The following is a 15667-nucleotide window of genomic DNA, read 5'->3' as shown; positions in this document are numbered from 1 at the left end:
AGATGGAAGATCATGTTAATTGTAGTACTAGATCTACTCCTGTTTCTTTCTCTTCTTGAAGAAAAAAAAGGCGAGGTTAGTTTTAGTACACCCAGAATGAAACCGAAATGAAGAGCTGAATTATTTTACTATTCAGGTTTTAAGTGGTTTTATCGAAAACTTGTATTTTACGAAAACCTGCAGCTTAACACAAATATTTGGCAAAACTTGTGTTTTGGATGCGGTTTTCAACTTTTTTCTCGAAAATCGGGTTTTTGTTCGGTGTGAAAATGCTATTAATTTCCTAGCTCATTTCGTGCTAATTATCAAGTTGTCATCACATTCTTGAAAAAGTAAAATAACTTTCTTTTATAAGTTTGACAACTATACTACATAATATTATTTGGGGCATATTGTAGGTCCGGGGCCTTGGCATGAGCAACAAAGTATACAATTATGAACTCAGATTCAATAAGGTAGGTATTTTTAATCGAATTAGCCACTGTGAAACCCCACCTTAAATCAAATTTCCAACAACCATTTTTAGCATTTCCCCAATTAAAGTACATCCCTGTTCAAATGTAACAAAACCAAACAAAAATGCATTACATCATCTTCAAATTTTCTAATTTGCATGATATCATTTCTCCTCTTTTAACCAAAGTGTAGTATGTAGTTGTGTAAATTAGACAATTATTATGATGTGCGTATTCGCCGCAAAAAAAACGTGTATGTATTGAATTTACCAAATTTTGAATTAAAAAAATTAGCCGGTTGGTTTGATTTGATTCAATTTATTTATTATTGAGAATTGAATTCTTTTAATAAAATTAACCTTCTTTTATTTTGGAATCAAAATTACATCTAAAATAAATTGATTGAAAGATAGAGAAACAGTACCTACAAAGTTATAAATTTTGTCATGAAATAAATGCGCAACATGTCACTAACACAACTGTATACCGGTACATTTTTGTTTATTTATTTTTTTCTATATTCTAAATTCTAATCACAAAATTAGAGTGGTGTGTGTTTTTTTTTTTTTGCCTTTTTGCAAAATCAATAGATGTGGTTGTGTATCTGAATAAGTTTAGGGAATGGGGAAGGAAATGAATGTGGTACGTCAACGTCACAGCGGCGGCTGTGAATGGACCCATGGCGAAATCATAAAAATTATAATAAAAACGATAAAAAAGTGTTGCCACTTTATTGAAATTCAAATTTATTTGAAGAGAAATTGCGATGCATTTATTTTTATCTTTTGAGCAAAGTCAGCTATTACATGAAGCCTCAAGAGGCTTGACTCTTTTTTCTAATTTTCTTTTGATAATCATTCTGTGAGGCGCGTACTATTACACGATGCCTCTTGAGGCATTTCTCTTTTGATTTAAAATTTGTTGTTGTTGTATTGCACCAAGAAGCAAAAAGAAATGAAAGAGAATGTTGAAAAAAAAGAAAAGTGGAAAAAGAAACGTCAAAAAAGAGTCTCAGAATTTCGACCCACGACTCTCTGGTCGGATAATTTTTTGTTTCATCTTTTTTCTCTTTTGCACTCATTACGTTTCAAAAGAGGCGCGCCTCTTGAGGCTTCATGTAATAGCTGACAAATGATTTCAAATTAAATTAAACATTGGTATGAGTTCCCTACTAACACAACAGCTTCTGTTAATGAAAGCCTCCTCGCAGGTACTTATTTTTATACAGCTTGTATTGAGCTTGCTTCAGAATTCAATTGCTTATAGAATTTCGAACTTGTTTAACAACTTGTAATAAGTTGTTTAAATGCTGTTAAAGAAACTTAAGCGAAGAAAGCTTGTTTTTCGGATAAGCTTGGCTAATGAATTTATAGAACCTTTACAGAAATTACCAAGTTTTGTATTTGATTTTTGGTTCTGATATTGAATAATCTAGCTCGGACACTTTTTGGTTTTGATACTGAATAATTTAGCTCGTGCATTTTTTGACATCTGCTATTTGAACTGATTAAGTTTTTGATTTCATTAATTGATATAATAGGATGACCGAGTACAGTGGCGGACTGCCACCAAGCAGATACTATGTGTGGTAAAAAAAATTATATATAATTTCAGATTAAAAGATAAAATTCTTGATTTAAAATCAAACCAAAACCAATTGAAAAAGAAAATTTCTTTTTTTTTTGTTTTTGTAGTTGCTTTTTTAATTTTTATAAGACATGTATTAAAGAGCTATACATACAAGCTCTTCCGAAGCTATCTGTCAAATCTCAAAGCTTTGGTAGAGCTTCGGTAAAGCTTCTTATAGACCTTATACGTAATTCTTACAGGGTCAAATTTGTATAAAATTATCCTTTTTCCATGCCCAACAACCTTACTAAAGTTAAAAAGAAGCTGAAATGTAGCTTATGTAATACCTTTAACGATGCTGAAATGTCTATACAAAAAGAAGTTTAACTTCAAAAATAACTTTTCAATTCTTCGACTGAAAGTCGATGGTAAGGGTTCAGTTACAGCTATCAATAAAATCCATCAGTAAACATTTTGTTTTGCTATTTTGAATACTTTAATCTTATATTTTGTGGAAAATTTTGATGAAATAAATTGAAAATATATTTCCACTAATTTTTTTAAAAAGAATCGATGCATTTTGTGTTAAATTTTATACGCAAATTCATTTTATAAATTTTACTGATCAAATTTCATTTTACTGAACATTTCGTTTTACTGATGAAGTTCCTGTGCCATCATTAAATAAAATGCACGACTGGGGCCGCACGTACTTGCTCTTATGATAAAAGTAGCTTTTATGTCAAAGATTTAGAAAAAAATAATTTTGAATTAGTTAAAATTTGATTTTTTTAAGGATTTCATAAGAAATGCAAAAATACGAAATTATTTTTTTTAGTTTTTCTTACGCCATATTTTTGTTACTCGTGTTTTTTTTACAAAAACAAAAAACGCAATTAGCTACATATATTAAAATCACTTAAAGCATTATGTATGTCAAATTTAGTCTAGAAAATTGTAATAACTCATTAACGGTGTACGGGAAGAGCCGACATCAAAGATTAAAAAAAATGTAAAGTCATATTTCCATTATCCGTATTTTTTGAGAAAAACTAAAAATGCAGTTACGTTAGATTTACGTATAACATTACTTGTGTAATCGAAATCGTTAGAGTCATTTACGAGAAAATTGCAATAACTCCATTAAGATGTACGGGAAGAGCCGACATCCGCGATTTAAAAAAGAGTTAATGTCATATTTTCACTATCCGCATTTTTTTGAGAAAAACTAAAAACGCAGTTATGTTAGAACTGCAAACAGCATTACGTATGTTAAATTTAATCAAAATCGTTAGAGCCGTTTTCGAGAAAGTTGCAATAACTCCAAAACTTTGTATGGGAGGTATACGTTTAAAGCGAGATATTAAAAAACAAAAAAAAACCAACCTTGGAAATTACAAAAAAAATCATCTGTACCAAATTTCAAGAAAATCCCTCAACCCGTTTAGGCTGCAGCCTCATGTACAGCTTTTTGTGACGACGCACCGACACGCACAGACCGACGGACGTCATGACGAAAACCACTTTTTCGGACTTCTCCATCATCGTAATGTTAGTTTTGATTAAAACCTCGAATTTTTTTTTTTTACACGAAACCAATACTTGCCCTATTGAGCAAGTAAAAAATTACTGATCAAATCAACAATAAAAAAATTGCTTGAGGCGCGAATCACAAATAAACATTTAATTTAATGACGTAAATTTACTGATTGCTATAAACGCTCATCAGTAAAAGATTTCAGATTCCTGATGTTTCAAATTTTACTGGTGGATTTTACTGATAGCTATAACTGAGGCCTAACGGTCAGCCCATAGAAAAATAGACAAAGATTTCCCCCACAAAAACAAAACGGGTATACGAAGTCTTCTACTTAGCTGATATATTTCAGTAATTGGTAGGTTTATAGATTCAAAAAAATTATGTTAATTGAGCTAAATACCAATAAACAAAATTTGCGGTTTGAAAAGTTGTCTCACGATAAGTTTTATATTTGTGGACAGTTCAGGACATCGTCACAAACCCCAGAGACTACATTCATAAGAATTATTAACTTATGTATTATGTCTTATTTTGGGTGACAATTTTTTCCGAATGCGAATCCGATTAGACATTTGATAGCTCACAAAGCGGAAAATCGCTGTAACAAAGCTCATATTCAAGCTCCATATCACTGAGAATGTTTTTAAAACATACTTGGGCGTCTGAAAGCTGTAACTTCACCTGAATTTATATTTTTATACAATAAGATTACCTTATGCTCTGATAAAGAAATTTTACACAGTATTAATTTATGGGTATTTGAAGTTAGAAGTTCAGAATTTATGACCAAAAATATTATTGATTGATAAAAATACAACAAAAATGTACTCACTTATTGGAACTTGCTCCTTAACGATAATAGGCTCTTCAACTTCCATCATATTTTCAGGATCAATTTCTGGTTGATTAAATAATGGCTGTGCAACAATTTTCTCAACTCGATCAACTGGAATAGTATTTGCATCTAAAACTTGTTGTTCCAACTTTTGTAATTGTTCCTCCGAACATTCACCAAATATTTTAGCAGCATCATCTAATTTCAGCTCTTCGAAATGCTTATTCTCTAGATCTTCAACGAATTCTGCTAAAACATGCACTTGTTTGTCAATATCTTCCAAACAACTATCAACTTCTTTATCTTCTTCTTCAGTTTCAACAATTTGTTGTCTATTTTCTAGTTCTTCTGTTTCTTTCAAGTCGTCAGTAGCAGGTAAAATATTTGAATCCTGTGATTGCTTTTCATTGTTTTCTTCAAGTTGTTTTTCAACTTCTTCTTCAAATGATTGCTCAGCCAAGAACTTTTCTACTTCTTCATCCTCTAATTTAGTTGCATTATCTAATTGTGTATCCATAGGTTCTAGAATATCTCTATTTTCATGCTCTTCGATATTCGAAGATGTATTTAACAACTCTTTCTCAGTATCTTCTTCAAGTTGTTTTTCCATTTCATCAAATACCTGTTCTTCCAAACCTACTTTTCCATTTGCTATCTCATCTTCAAGTTCTTCCAAGTCAGCTGAAGTATTTAAATCTTCAAATTGTTTTTCAGTATTTTCTTCGGTTTGTTTTTCAACTTCTTCAAATACATGCTGTTCCTGTTCATTCATACCTTCAATATGTCTATTCTCCAACTCCTCTCCAAAGTCAGCCAAATTATTTGGTTCTGGCAGTGGTTTGTCATCAATATGTTGTTCTTCGAGTTGTTTTTCAACTTCCTCAAATGACTGTTCATTGTTTTCTAAATCAAGGTTCTCTAAAACCTTTTCTGGTTCCTCAAAGCACTGCTTCTCTGGCTGAACAATTGCATCTTCAATTAATGAAATTTGTTCTTCAATCATTGACACTACTTCGGATTCTAATTTATTATTATCCAAGATTTCTGCAGCAATCATTGATGCTTCATCTGGTTGTTGGAGTTGTTTTTGAAGTTCAGCAATCTTTTCAAATTCTTCAACTTCATATAGAGGCTTCTCATATTCATTGCTTGCCAATTGATTATCGCTAATGTGATTATCTTCCTCGGGAAGTGACTTTTCCTTCTCCATCATTTCATCACTGACCTTGTTATCATCCTCAAATAAGGAATTCTCATGTTCTTTTTCCGACTTAATCATAACATCATCTTCTTCCTCCTCAAATTGAACATCCTTTTCGAATCCTTCATCCAACTGACCCAATTGCTGATGTTGTTGTTCTTCTTTTTGCCTCTCCAACATAGCCAAATAGTCACTGGGACGAACATCTTCTTCCAAATGAATACAATTGTCTTCTTCCAATTCGATTTCTTCACTTGGTGTCGATTTTTGTTCCACAAATGTCAATTTCTCTTCGATTTTATCTTCTTTTTCGGGGAATTCTTCTTTATCCTGCTTCTCATCGGCAAATTCATTTAATTTTTCCTCCTCGTCATCATTATGAGCTGGTGCCAACTCGTCTAATGGTGATTCATCGAATTCTCCGAGATAATGTCCTGTCAAAATAGGTTTCTCTTCGAGAATATCGACTTCAAGGTTATGCAAAGAATGTTGAAGCTGTTCCTTTTGGCTCAGATCCAATGCCTCTGATGATTCTTTCACAGCAAATTCTTCCGATTCCACCACATGCTTTTCCAAGACTTCCTCTTCGTCCTTCAATCGGAAGTCATTCTCGTCACTATTCATATTATTGAATAGAATTTCCTTCTCCTGAAGCACTAATTCCGCTGGTTCGATGGGGTTGCCAAAGAAATTCTCAACCAATTCAGGTTTCTGGTTAGACATGTCTTGTACCTCTTCCAGATCTCCACCGAATTTATCCAACTTAGCTAAAGCATCAATTTCTTCCTGAGATTCTTCATCATGTAGCTTTTCTTCTTTCTCCAATTCATGGTCCTTACCATCGATTGGTGATAAATGACCATTGCTTTGCATAAATTCATCTTCAAATTGTTTCTGACTGCTGACAATTCCCACAGCAGGGATCATCTCATCCAATGGACTCTGCTGGTATCCCTCGTTAGTGAAATGCATCTGACCATCGGAACTCAGTGGTAAATCTTCGACTTCTGGTGACAAAAGTGGTGTAGCTTTATTCGCGTCATCCAACAATTGAATATGGTGTGCATCGACACCACCAGCATGTTCAATATGGAATTCGTTGGTTTCTTCCATGTCTAAAGCGTTCTTGTTATCGAATGGATTACAATTATCTGAAGATGGTAGTGTATCCTTTGAATGACTCAATGTAGACTGTTCGGAAAGATTATTTGTGTCGGCAGAGTTCTCTGTCATCATGACTACGTCATCGGTAACATCGACGCATGTCTCTGGACCGTAATCACCATCGACATCGTGATGGTGGGGTTGATGATTTTTTTCATCGAGGAGGATTTTCTGGTGCTGCTGCTGGTTGTTGTCGTCCTCGTTGTGTTGGTCGTCGTCGTTGTCATCGAACTCGTCGGCTCCTGTTGTTGTTGGCGTTAGTAATTTTCCATTTTTGTTGTCATAACCTCCGCCGCCAGTGGCAAGGAATTCTTCTCCATTATTTTCCAGTGTTGAGGCATGATGCAAGCTGTTATCGTCCCCACTACCCACAAGGGGCGAGAGTTTTTGGTTTAAATCGATATTATCGCTGGAATTGAGGAGATTATCATCAAATTGTCCATTGTTGGTTGTAGCTGATGTCGTGGTTGTGGTCGTGGTAGTCTGGTTTACTTCATCGCTGATAATATTGTTCAAATTATCATTTGGTGTCCATCGCATCTGAAGGAAGGAAAAAAAATGAATGAGAGGATAGATTAAAAGGATTTAGCTGGTAATATCGTGATAGGTAAAAAAATATTCATACAGATGCATAAGTCACAGCGAAAGTCACTAAAGCACTATCGTGCGATGATAGACAGTGTGTTAGGAAAGTGGGTATTATGGGTTTTTTCTTGCTTCTTGCTTATTATTGGCATGGTTGGTTGTCATGCAAATACAAACAACAAAATAGAAGAGGATGTTTGTTAGCTTGAAGGATTTTGTTTAACGATAAACGCATTAGGGAGTCAAAAGGAAAATAGAAAACTATTATAATAGTTTAGCTGAAGCTTTGTCTGCCTAGTGTCTGTGTGTGTGTGTGTTTTTAGATGAAATTAGGCCAATGAATGAATAAGCATGTTATCGACCGGTCCGTGAAATGATTTTTTACCAAGCAAACAGATTTTTTTCTCTGAGAAAATAAGAATTATAGGGGCTGGTCACATCTTTTACTTATGTATCTGAGAACTGAGAATAAATATTTTTTTTGGTATACATGGGGGTAAAGGAAACATATTGCCCAACTTTAAATGTTATTTGTAAGGAAATAATCTTCACTTTGGATTTATTTGCGAAGCTATTTCGAAATTTGAACTCTTCAAATAGAAGAGGAACACAAATTTCTGGGAGGAAATAAATGGGAGCTCGAAATACAAAGGGTCGACACGCCAGGGCTATTTCGAAATTTGAAGAGGAACACAAATTTCTGGGAGGAAGTAAATGGAAGCTCGAAATACAAAGGGTCGAGTAAATGGGTTTCCTATGGCATAAATATTATGTCTTACTTCTATAAAGGGATAAAAAATCTACACATTATAATCTTGGAGTGATCGGAAAGTTTTCGTCTCCAACCCAGAGTGAATGCGCAGTAGAAGACCTTGTCTAAGGTAATGCACGCAAGTGCTGGCTGGAGAAGCTTGTTGATTGATGCCTAAATACACAATGGATTGTAGCGCCATTGAAATTAAAAAATTATATAAATCCAAAAAGTTATTTAAATCCAAAAAAGGTCGCTTTTGTAAAGAAAAACTGTCAAGAACTAGTTTCGACATCTTTTAATATAGTTTTCTTATGCTGAAGAATAATCTATACTATATTTGAGAAAATTGATACTTAGCGATTTTTTTAATGAGAGGCAGTTTTCGTAATATGAGATTTTGGCTTGCGACAAATCACGCCGCGCTCTCTTCAAACATGCAGTTAAAAATATTGATCTTGTGGAAAAACTTAAATTCAGGACCCACCTGAACTTAAGTTCTGAACTTTTATTAAAATCTGACCAGTGCATCTTTAAATTCAGAACTTAAGTTCAGGTGGGTCTGCATTGAGCAGGGGTGTACACACCATTTGGGCAAGCGGCGCGATGCCCCGGGGCCCCCGACACGCCAGGGCCCAGTCTAGAGACAATGCAGAGAAGGCAACATATTAAAAAAGTAACGAAGCAAAAAGATAAAATATTTGACATGACTCAGTTCGGACACAAGAGAGACAAATAATATTCTTCAGTGTAATGCATAATGAATTGGTAGCTAGCCACATACTATTTCATCTAAAAAAAAAAATAGTACCTACTTCAGGGGCCCAACAAAATAAATCGATTTTTTGAAAGAAAAATTATATGTATATTATTTTAGGGCCCCAAAAATTGTTACTTGAAAAATCTTAGCGACCAATAAATGGTACATCAGGGGCCCCAAAAACGAAGTAGGGCGTATACGTTCTTTTTTATTTGTTCTTATTTTCTATTTTAAAGGGGCCCCAAGTATCAAATGTAAAATCCCCAATTTGATGAAATGTAAAAAAATTAAAACTCTTTTTCTATTCTCTCAACAGATGTTGTTAAACTGTTATAAAAACAGAACAATGTGTTTATAAATGTGTCTCCGCTAAAAAAAATCAAGTAGATTCAGAGGTTTCGTTGCCATCTAGATAATAACTACATATCGTCGGTGAAACCAGAAAAGTGTGTAACTCCATTTTAGCATATTTTATAGGAGAGCAAAAAAACGAAATCGTTTTGAAGGCATTTGTATGAGTTTTCATTTTCTAATTTGCTAATAAATTAAAAACTATGAACTTTAAGAGGATTCTGAGTTTAAGGAACGGTAGATATTAGGTTTGTCTAACAGATGGCATTCAAATCTAATTTTCAAAAAATTTGGAGTTACACACTTTTCTGGTTTCACCAACGATATATGAAAACTGAAAATGTATTGGACATCTAGTATTATAATGATAATGAGATTTGATATTTTGGTCGATATCTACATTGGGATTCGATGTGAAAAAGGTATAAGGGAATCATCAAAATTAGTACCAAAAATTAGGGTGTTCCAGGAATATTATTTCTTTCTCAAAAATTTCTTCGATTTTGATAAGGAAAATCGTGTAAACTTTTTCGAGAAAGGATTATCTTTAAAAAAAAATCGATATCTCCATAGAAGTTAAAAAAAAATCTCTCTTTAAACCACTAAACTAAACCGATTCATTAAAAATGGCAATATCAGAAATCTTGAAGTCAAATTCACAAAAATATCCATCGATCAAGAGTCTATAAAAAGGCATATTTCGGTGAAAATTTCACGTAAACGACTCATAAAGTTTCTCATTAAACTTTTATTATGTACTGTTCTCAAGGTTTAAAACTTAAATTCTGAGGGTTTATAACTCAAAAATGATACTCCCGTTTAAATACATATGTTAAAATTTAGTTTTCTTTTATTAAATTTGATAATTTTTTTAGCAAGGGGTACAAGGGCCGGACTTTTATGAATAGGGAAAAACTTTTTAAGTCAATTTTTATCTTAGGCTAGTTTTAAGCGTTTTTCCTCAATAGAAGTTTATAGCAGCGATAGGTATCAATTTCAATACTTTAATTTTCTATTCCAGTCTTAGAGTATTGGTTATTCCTTTTTTTGGTTACCCCACGCTTATCAAATGTTGAATTGGTCAGACACCTCCTTTAGATATTTTTCACAGTCTATGACCGTGATTGATTTTGTAGAGACAGAACAGAGGGATTGCCGCCTGGCTTTCCGAGAAGATCCGAATATCAGTGTTGAATATCAGGTTCTCTTTGAGTTCAAAGTTTTTGTAACGTAACGTGTAATCTGATCATTTTTTTTAAAGATTTCTCATCTCTTTATGGGTTCTATCTTAAAAGTTCAAGTTTATGAATGCAATTTATTAGAAGAATTTTTTTAAATTTTATTTGAAAATAAAAGTTGAAAATGAAAACAAAAAAATAGTTAAGGGTATATCTAAGATATTTTATTTAATTTGTTTATTTATAAAAAAAATTAGGTACTAGTACAAAAAAACAACATTAATTAAATATATAAAATTATTTAGGTACTAGGTACAGCTACTACTCCTCTTTTTTCTAGGCACAATTTTTATTTGATGTCGTCACACCAATCACTTGTCCTAAAAGAATTTAAAAACAAAATTGAGTGGAATGTGGTTGATAAAAAAGTGAATGTGATGGGTGATGGACTTATCAAATAATGAAAAATGAGTGCATGATTTTCGAAACAGAAGTTGATGCAATTCCAAACGTCAAAGACAGAAAAAATTATTTATTGATATAAACGCTTCGATAAAGAAAATATAACTTTTTTATTCCGCCCGTTTGGATTCCACTAAGACAAGACGTATCCACATTGAGGATACTCGAATTATCGCGCAAGATTGGGGAAGCTTTACATAAGCTTTTTCTCATATGAAAAAGTACAAAAAGGTGTCACACCCAAAACGTTTTCTTGTCACACCCGTGTTTTTATTAGTTTTCAATAGGTACTCTTTAATACTTAATCCCATTGTTGAAGTGATACTGAAGGTTAACATTCAGAAATATGTTAGGAAAAATATAATTTCTATTTTGTAGTTTAGGTCACGCCCGAAACAAAATTATATTTGATATTTTTGATACATATGATATTTTAGATATTTTATTTAAGTTCAATTCGATTACTATATTGAATAATGAGCAAAATAATTAATAAAATTGTCACACCCATAAGGATTAAATTAAGTAACATTTAAATAAAACAAAAACAATAATATGGCATCTGTATGAATAAATTTTAACTGTTTTTTTTTTTTTTATAATTTACCTGTTTTGAATCGACAGCATGTGAATTATTACTTGTTGTATTTTCATCCGTAGGATAAAACTATAAAATATAAATAAATACATAATAAATATAAATAAATAAAAATAAACATAAAAAATAATTTTTCATAATTGAATAATTCAATTTACTTACATTCCTTGAGTAGTCGTAGTATTCGACTTCCTTGATATTATCGAATTCAGATTCCATTATTTTAAGATTATCGCAGTTTTTGGCTATTTGTGATGGATGCTTGAAGAAGATCACAACAACTGATATGTTGTCTGTTGACTGTCCGTCTTGCGCTTGTTTAATTAAACGAGTCGGTATTAGATCAAGATTTTCTGTAAATTAAAAAAAAATACAATTATAACTTTAAGTTTAAGATATTTAAAAATGATAAAAGTTGAAATTTAAAACTATTTTATATTCAAAAACAATAAAATATCATCCTAAAACTATGCAAAGAATTGCCGTAAAATAATATGTACCCGTGTGAACATGCCGTTTTAAATTTAGTAGGTTCACACCATAATAGTTCGATGTAATCAAATTTATTATGACATTCTAAATGGGATAATTTGTGAAATTATCTCATTAATTAATTTCTCCTACTGGCCTTTCGTTTATGAAACACGCCTAAGGTTTACTAATAACATTTCCCCTAAAAGTAATTTCACCATATTTGTGAGTATTCATGCAAACGGTGTAAATTCTTGGTAAACCAGGTAAAATGGTAAATATGGTAAAATGGTAAACAAACAGGTCTATCTCATACAAAATTTTGACACATTTACCACTTTACCAGGTTTACCATCGTTTCATGAATACCCCTAATGATGATCTCTGAGAGAACTTCACACCACTCTTTAAAATTTGACAAGTTTCATATTACACTGGTCTACAAAATTTTAATTGTTTTTGTGGTGCCGAGACTATGATATACTTTTCTACAAGTTTTTGATGTGCTGAACTCGAATCTGAAGTCAGAAATATCCTATCAGCTCCCGTTTTTGAAATATTACCGTTAGAAAGTTCGAAAAAATCGTTTTTTGACTTATTTTGGAGTTAACAAGATCTTCCCACATGAACCAAAATATACTTTTCTGAAGGTTTTGGGTGTGTTGAAGTCGAATCTGAAGTCAAAAATATCCTATCAGCTCCCGTTTTGGAAATATTACCGTTAGAAAATGCAAAAAAAACGTTTTTTTACCACTTTTGATGTTATGCCTTTATCTGAAGAATTTTTTAAAAATATAAATCATAACGGTTTCTATAAGAACTATTTTTCTTCTTTCAAGACCTGTTTAAATCTTTGCAATATCTTTTTTACTGCCGGAGATATCTTAAAATAAAGTAAGTGCGTTTATATTAAGATGAAAACGTGATATCTGTTTGATAAGCCAAAAAAACTGACGATATCTCGAACAATAAATAAGATATCGAAAAGATTTAAAAAGATCTTGAAAGAAGGAATATAGTTCTTATAGAAACCGTTATGATTTATATATAAAAACAAATGTCTTCACATAAAAGCATAACCTCAAAAGTAGTTTTTTTTACATCTTCTACGGTAATATTTCAAAAACGGGAGCTGATAGGATATTTCTGACTTCAGATTCGAATTCAGCACACCGAAAACCTATAGAAAAGTATATCATAGTCTCGGCACCAAAAACCTTGTAGACCTGTGTTATTTGTCAAAAAAGTACTCAAACAGACCTATCATCTAACCGATTGGGCATGTTCATACTCATGAATTGCTTATTTCCGTTGAAAAATATTTGATTTGTTTGGCAATGTTCATATTCCTGATTATTTTATGTTCAAAATAAAACGAAAATAAATAGTTAATAAGTTTATATAACATCTTCATTATCTGTAACCGCTTAATTAATTTCCAATTATTATGTAAAAAATGACACATGTGTTTGCAAACAATTCTATAAATAAATTAAAAATTTAATGCCAATTACAAAATGATATTTAAATATTAATTTATTTATCTTTTGCTATATAACTTGTTAAACTACCACACCCGCTTGACCCATTTCAAAAATTCCATCCGGGCTCATTAATTCTCATCGACATAAGTTCTGCATTCCTTCTACCTAACCTATCATCAGTGTGTGTAGTGTATGGTAAGTCTCTCTCACATGTTTTACATGCTGATGATTATACTTTGTAAAAATAGAAAAAAAAAAAAAAAATTCAGAGCTGCTAACGTAATCGTAATTGCATTCCCGTTCCGTTCTGGTTACATATCATCCTTTCACACTAATTGTGTTATTAATATTTTGCCCCATCGCGTCCAGCGATTAGGTTCGAGTGGGTACTTCATAATGTGTTTCCATCAGCCACATATACAAACATATCTATCGATACCGGCCAACTCTCTATACTCTACTAGGCTGTCTACCTACTCTCACGTCCTATCTCATCGAAAGAAATAATTGCACTTTATTGCATCGCACTTGCAGTATATTAGTTATGTATAGTGCCTCCCTCTTGCGGTCACATATAGCAACTTAACTTAGATCCATATCGGGCAACAACAACAACAACAAGTCTGTCTTGTAAAATTTATTCGTTCAATTTTTTCGCTATGGTTGCTTTTTCTTTTAAAGAAAGGATGGTGATGGTGGAGGAGAGAAAATATTAAGACACTTTAATGTGGCACTAGCGCGCAATTCCATGAAATTGGCACAAGCAATATTATTGGAACCCTCCGGAGCCTCAATTACCGAGTTCAAAATCCGATTTCAATCGTTTGAAGGCTCTTCTTCGTCGTCGTCTTTTACCTCCTCCTCCCCCCACATGAGCATATATATCTATCTTTATAATGAACGTTCGGTGACATGCTTCGAAGGAGCTTCTTTTCTCTTCCTGCTAAATAAGCCCGAGCCAAATGACGTTGATGATGAAACCAAGTGTGGTGGAAAAAAAAAACAACAACAACAAACTATTTTTATGCTGTCACGCCCACAAATTGTGTTGCGGTGAATTTTGATCTCTGCTGTTGCTGCTGCCGCGCCGCCTAGGTTTCAGCTTTGTTCGCAAACTTTTATTATGCGGCGGTGGCGGCCGTCATCGTCATCGCAAAGTCGCGACTTCTATACAGTTTAGTTGAATGAAAACGCAATTTGCATATTATGAAGAGTTGTATGCATCACTGAACACACCCCGAGTTTGTCAATAAAAGTGTGCTATCTTCTGTAATTTAATTCGATTAGCGGACCACCTTCAGAGCGTGCCTCCAAGAGTATTTTGTTAGTTGGTGTTACTTGTTGGCAATGTTGTTAGACTCTGTGAGTTTAATCACCTTCTCTACCTGTGGCTATGAATGTAGGTGCTATAAGTTTTGTTGGCCTCTGATCGATAATGACTCATTTGCAATGCAATAAAATCCGTTTATGGTAATCAAACAGAATGTCTGGTTTGTGATTTTATAATAACGGGAATTAGCAATAATCTCGGGGAGAGGAGTGGCAGTTTTTTTTTTTTATTTAAATTCTTTTCATGTTAGCTTTAAACTGGCCTAAAACTTGCATCATCACCATTTATTTGGGCAAATTCTGAGTCAGACTTTGATATCAATGATATAAAATATAATTATGACAACGAGCTTTTATAGGGGGCGATAGTTTCGCTTTTTTGAGCTCCTGGTCTATTTCTTTTTTATTTGACAGCTGTTGGCCCGCGTCACTCATTGAAAGTACATAAGCGTTCCGAGCGTCCCCTATCAATGCAAATGGCGTTACAATGTATTAGAGATATGAAGAAGTACTCCCAATTATATTATTTGTATAAGTTTGACATGTGAAAATAGAAGAATGTAAAATGTCATTTCACAAGACCTAACATTCCACTCCGAATTATATGACAACTATTGTCAAATTTAATCACAATTTCAGTGTTAAAGGTAGAAACACATTTATTTTTTTCTCTGATTGAATATAATTTATTAAAATTTGACAGAAGGATGGATTTCGATTAAATTTTCATTTCATTTTTTTCCTTTACTAAACCTTAAAACACATTTTTAACCTGCTTAAAATACATTCAAAATTTGTATACATAAGTGTTTAAAATATAAACTCAATATTATCTTCCCTGTGATTACTTCTCCAATTAACTTGAAAATATTTACAACAAAAAAATTCAATCGATTAAACTCCAACTAATAAAACACCGGAAAATCGATGAAAT

General features: G+C 32.7%; 2 protein-coding genes across 4 annotated transcripts in view; one reads left to right on the top strand and one right to left on the bottom strand.

Annotated features, from left to right (window-relative positions):
- Positions 1–15667, bottom strand: part of LOC129915410 (myb-like protein X) — a 178187-nt gene that overhangs the window by 34922 nt on the left and 127598 nt on the right. For all 3 annotated transcript variants that reach the window (XM_055996087.1, XM_055995325.1, XM_055996868.1), the window contains 3 exons: positions 11612–11802; positions 11459–11518; positions 4397–7304 (listed from right to left, as the gene is read on the bottom strand). In XM_055996087.1, coding sequence (XP_055852062.1) covers positions 4397–7304; positions 11459–11518; positions 11612–11802 — 3159 coding nt within the window. The remainder of the gene's footprint in view (positions 1–4396; positions 7305–11458; positions 11519–11611; positions 11803–15667) is intronic.
- The window catches only part of LOC129905748 (syntenin-1-like), a 213607-nt gene continuing 199101 nt past the window's right edge, over positions 1162–15667 (top strand). The window contains exon 1 of the mRNA XM_055981493.1: positions 1162–1174. The gene's annotated coding sequence lies outside the window, so the exon portion shown is untranslated. The remainder of the gene's footprint in view (positions 1175–15667) is intronic.

Source organism: Episyrphus balteatus, chromosome 1 (genome assembly GCF_945859705.1).
Source record: "Episyrphus balteatus chromosome 1, idEpiBalt1.1, whole genome shotgun sequence".
Classification (NCBI taxonomy): Eukaryota; Metazoa; Arthropoda; class Insecta; order Diptera; family Syrphidae; genus Episyrphus; species Episyrphus balteatus.
The sequence above is the reverse complement of the archived record's forward strand: the minus strand, read 5'-3'. Positions and strand labels throughout refer to the sequence as shown.